The sequence below is a fragment of the Cyprinodon tularosa genome, unplaced genomic scaffold (genome assembly GCF_016077235.1).
Source record: "Cyprinodon tularosa strain WSP-4 unplaced genomic scaffold, ASM1607723v1 ctg1502, whole genome shotgun sequence".
Taxonomy (NCBI): domain Eukaryota; kingdom Metazoa; phylum Chordata; class Actinopteri; order Cyprinodontiformes; family Cyprinodontidae; genus Cyprinodon; species Cyprinodon tularosa.
In genome coordinates this window covers 10820-16004 of record NW_024038335.1, presented here as the reverse complement: position 1 = coordinate 16004, position 5185 = coordinate 10820, and the positions used below count along the sequence as shown (strand labels likewise).

At 42.6% G+C, this 5185-nt stretch overlaps 1 protein-coding gene across 3 annotated transcripts; it reads right to left on the bottom strand.

Annotated features, from left to right (window-relative positions):
- Window positions 1–442: 442 nt before the first annotated feature.
- Window positions 443–4795, bottom strand: LOC119779743 (snaclec coagulation factor IX-binding protein subunit A-like). Of its 3 annotated transcripts, XR_005280280.1 has the most exons (11): window positions 4725–4795; window positions 4564–4642; window positions 4436–4462; window positions 4297–4341; window positions 4123–4167; window positions 3957–4001; window positions 2634–2725; window positions 2252–2377; window positions 2026–2125; window positions 734–860; window positions 443–687 (listed from the first exon to the last, which is right to left on the bottom strand). XR_005280280.1 is itself a non-coding variant. In XM_038279516.1 (10 exons), the coding sequence occupies exons 2-10, from the start codon at window positions 4610–4612 to the stop codon at window positions 790–792; spliced, it is 600 nt and encodes a 199-aa protein (XP_038135444.1). In that variant the 5' UTR covers window positions 4613–4642; window positions 4725–4795; the 3' UTR covers window positions 443–789. The 3 variants fall into 3 exon arrangements, 2 of the variants coding, with proteins under 2 accessions (XP_038135444.1, XP_038135445.1); XM_038279516.1 differs by having other exon boundaries at window positions 443–860; XM_038279517.1 differs by lacking the exon at window positions 4123–4167 and having other exon boundaries at window positions 443–860.
- Between the last annotated feature and the right edge of the window lie 390 nt (window positions 4796–5185).

Here is a 5185-nt window from a genome sequence, read left to right as displayed (position 1 = left end):
GCTCACTGAGCCTGACTGAACCATCCATGCTGTGTTACTGTCTGCTATATTCCTCTTTTTCCATTTATTTGAAGACTTACGTTACTGTGATTGGATTGGCTGATGTCGTTAGTTCCAAGATACCTCAGTGCCGGTGTTCTGTCAGACGGTTATACCCGGTCAGACTAGCATACCCATAGTCAATACCCGTTTATCCCTTCAGTTTATCCCTTTAGCTTAAAATACACAGATGTAAACAGGTCTGCTTCCAGAAAACCATTTCAAACCTCATTGACTGGATGATCTGGTGAACTGTAAAGTGTCTTTTTAATCGGCGACATAGAAATAAACTGAATTAAAGTGAATCATGGTGCAAGTTAGACACTAAGTAGCAGAGACACTGAGTTGTTGCATTTCACTCATATCCTCAACATGCTCACCAGAAATGAAATAATGTGCATGATTCATTTGTTAGACTTCATTGATTTATTATCAGACATATAAAAGGCATTTTCAGTGTTAAACCTTAGAATAGTAATAGAATTAAGGGCACAAGTGCTGGAATTCATCACCTAAAAACAGAACCAACCAGGGCTGGTTGGACACTCCTGTTTCAAGTTCTGCATTATCTGTCCTATTTATAAAAACAAAATGTCCATTTTATCATCACTAACATTCACATAAAAATCAGCAATTCATCCATTGTATAAAATATATGCATAAAAAACTATTTCAAAGCAAATACAAAAAGGTTTGTCAGTATGCAAAGAAGAAGGCATCTCATCTGGACCGTCCAAAGACTGCAGATTATTAACAGCCATATGGGTTCTTGGAGCAAATGAAGGGCCTTGTAGTGGAACACGCAGAATTTCTCCAGCCAACTGTAATAAAAACAGATGGGAAGCAAAAAGAACAGAAACACATCAAAGATGCTCTCCGAAACTGTGGATATCCAAACTGGGCTTTTATCAAATCAGCAAGGAAATCCAAAAGACACGCAACAGAAGACAGCGATGGGAAAATTAAACGCAAAAACATCACAATCCCTTATGTTGCTGGAGTGTCTGAAAAGCTCAAGAGGATTTTCTCCAAACACAAGATCCCAGTACATTTCAAGCCAAACCAAACCCTTAAACAGAGGCTAGTGCATCCTAAAGATAAAACCCCCAGACCGAGTATGAGCGGAGTGGTATATGCTGTTCAGTGCAGCGAGGAATGCTCTGATCTTTATATTGGCGAAACAAAACAACCTCTCCACAGACGCATGGCCCAACACAGAAGAGCGGCCGCCTCTGGACAAGACTCCGCAGTACACCTACACCTTATGGACAAAGGACATTCTTTTGAGGACCAGAATGTCCATATTCTGGATAAAGAAAATAGGTGGTTTGAAAGGGGCGTGAAGGAAGCCATCTATGTTAAGAGAGAAAAACCAACTTTAAACAGAGGTGGTGGACTCAGATTCCAGCTTCCAAAAACATACAATTCAATCATAGACATGATCCCTTCCAGATATCACCAAACCCCCCACCCCATCACAGAGGAACGAGGGACCTACCCGCCCCAGCCGGTGAACAATACCTCCTTAACGACCAACCCTTAACAATCATAGACAGGTTTCAGGTATTACAGGAGACAATCCCCCCCTTAATGGCTATCCCCCCTTTAACGACCGACCCCTAGAATCATAGACAGGTTCAGATATTACAGGCTAACGATGGAACTAACGACCCATTCATCGGTTACCATTGCATGTTTCCAAGCGATACAAGGCGTTGTCTATATAAGACTCAAACTCACTGCGGATCCAGACATTTGAATTGAGAAAGCTTCCTGGAGAGGTGGCGAAACGTCTTCAAATCTTGAAAACCAAGTCCAGTGGATATTTTTTGAATTTTTACGGAATGACTATGACCTGGATGACTGAGAACCTTCATCAGCGTTAGTTAAGTTGCTTCAGCCTGTTCTTCATGTTACAAAGCCTCTCAAACTGCTTCACATTCTTGTTTTATAGACGTTAACTAGAGTTTCACTAATAATACTTACGGTTAGCATGTAAGTAAATGCAGGGGTAGCTGCTGGCAGTTGACTGACTGTACCAGTTGGTGTAGTAGAAATAATTACGGTCGATCCACATCCACTCACTCTGAAGATACAAAACATGCATGAGTTACTACTTTCTCTGTCATGTATTCTTGTAGAAAGAGAACTATATTTAGCAGCAGATGGAGAGTTTGATGTGTAAATAATAATAATAAGTTCTGGTGGAGACCTGCAGGTAGAATCCTCCCAGCCATGCATAGGTCTGACTCTCCGCTTGGGCCAAATCATGGAGGTAGTTTTTCTGTCTTGGGTTGGTGACTGAAGCCAGATGGGCTTCCAGCTCATTGCAGTACTCCTAAAAGACACAGAAGGTAAAGAGATCAAGCTTTTTGTGCATTGTAACTTTGGAGACATTTAATTGTAGATTATTTTCTATCTTTCACAATTACAAAAAAGTTACACCTCTTCAAATTGTTCAAGTCCACAATTACAAATGCTCTCTGAGTGTTGGGTTCATAAATGTAGGTTTGCAAAAGAAGAACTGAAATACACAGTAAGGGATTTTTCATACGGCTTCTGCAGAAGGAGAGACAGTTGAGGATTGATGTTACCTCTGCATCGAACCAGGACTTAGAAGAGTGGATCAACTTATAGCAGCGGGATTCAAAGGTAGACCAACCAGCTGGACAGACGCTGAAATGAGCTGCAGGACATGGAGAAAAAACATGAAGTGTTGCTTCGATTATTGGATGATTACACTTTGACATTGGTGGAGCTATGAAGAGCATTAGAATAGCATTTTATCATCAACCTGTTAAAACAGAACAGACTAAATCTACTGAGCATCATTTAAACCAAAGCCTTCCCTCCATGACTGTCAGCGCTAACTACAGAGAGCTCATTAGATTTACTACTACTGGAAAACAGTTTGACCAACAGCTTCCCACATTTGACCGGCTGCTCTAAAGGAAAACCATTGGATGATATTTACCCCATTTACACTACCCTTGAAAAACCGTGCCGAGACCGGTCCGAGCTCAGTAACTGAGATAACTTATGGTGTGTGAATGGAAAGCAAACTGAACTGAACCGAGCTAGACACAACCGGACCAAGCTAGACACAACCGGACCGAGCTAGACACAACCGGACCGAGCTAGACACAACCGGACCGAGCTAGACACAACCGGACCGAGCTAGACACAACCGGATCAAGCTAGACACAACCGGACCGAGCTAGACACAACCGGACCGAGCTAGACACAACCGGACCGAGCTAGACACAACCGGACCGAGCTAGACACAACCGGACCGAGCTAGACACAACCGGACCGCGCTAACTGCAGACCAGTTCCAGAGGTGGGCTCGGCTCGGTTTTTTCCTGGATCGGTTCTCTGATAACAAGAGCGCATGAGCAGAACGCGTCATCTCCGTCTGGCTGCACATCACCATTCACACTCCATTCCACTAGTTGGCGGTAATGCCCCTCCAGAAACAGAAGAAGAAGAACAACTTCTTCTTCAACTATAAACAACAATCAAAATCTTCCACATGCAACATTTTAAATAATAACACCGAAGTACAGCAATAATAATCAAGCATAATTTTCTGAATGTGACGGGCGCCGCCATTTCTATTTGCTTGATTCCCGCCTTCTTCGTCTTCTTCTTCTTGTGTTTTATGGCGGTTGGCAAACAACTTTTGGTGCATTACCACCACCAACTGCTTGATTTCCTCCTATACTGGCAGTAATACCGCAGATCGTCACTAGGAGGCGAGGAGTCGAGGAACGGAGATAGCGTGATGCGTAAACGGTCGTCAGAACCGAGCTGGGCCTGGTTAACTGATCCGAGCTCGGACCGGTCTCGGCATGGATCGGTTTTTCCAGGGTCGTGTAAACGGGGTAATAAAGTGGAAGAGAACAGATTCCACTGACCCTGTTCAGGAGCGCTTTCCTCTGCTTGGACATCTAACGCTGCTTCTGTAGAGAAAACCAAATGTTGAAAGCAGAATTATTGGATGTAACAGGGTCACTGTTAGTGTGTTTCAGCCTAAAGGAAAACAACTAGATGGTAAAAACTAAATCAGAGCAGATTTCAGACCTGGTTCAGCTTCAGTTTCCTCTGCTTGGACATCTAATGCTGCTTCTACAAAGAAATAAGAAGCAAATGTTGAAGTCAGACACATTAGACGTTCCAGTGTGACTGTTAGCGTGTTCTCAGTCTGCAGGAAAACAACTTGATGGTAAAAACTGAACCAGAAATGATTCCACAGACCTGGTTCAGCAGCGGTTTCCAGGGTTTGGACATCCAGTGCTGCTTCTAGAGAGAAATCAAATCCAAACCTTGAAATCTGACAGATTTAGATGACATCACAGTGTCACTGTCAAGGTGTTTTTGGCCAAATGATACTGACCTAAAGGCTTCTGTTCTTCAGCAGGAGCTTCAGAGAAAATCAGGGAGAACAGTTAGTTCATGATCAATTCTAGAAGGCTGTTAATAGACCAATATAATCCATCACTGAGGGCATGTTTGCATGCAGACCTGAAAATGCAGCACAGAGAAGAACCGAAAGGAGCAAAAGAGTCTTCATGATGATGATGATGATGGTTAATCACTATTTCTACGAAGAAAAAGACAAGTTTGTGTTAAAATACATGATATCAAAGTTAAACTAATTCAAGCTCAGCATGTAAAAGTCTCACCGCTCTGATGAAGATGAGTCACTGTTTAGTTCTCAGGAGGCTAAGAAGTGACAACAGCAGACGGCCGACTCCTTTATAAAGACAAACAAACCCCATTGGATGATATATTAATGAGGGCGGGACATTCAGCAGGTCCTCACTAATGTTTAGAAGTGACGCACAATTTTATCATCATGTTGTTCTTTTTCCTGGCAGTGCAATTTATTTATGGAAAGTACTTCTCTTTATAATGTTGTTATCTAGAAATACGGAGGCCGGAGTGCAAAGTTTAAACATTTATTATTGGTCTTAAAGTTGGACTGTAGTTCTTATTACCCCCATTCTAACATTGTGCACAGGTTTGAAGAGTCTGGATCCATGCTGCTCATCAGCAGCACCAAATTCCTGGGGGTGAACATCACAGACACCCTCAGCTGGAAACACCAGGATGAGGATGAGGAGAGCCCACCACTGGTTTATAT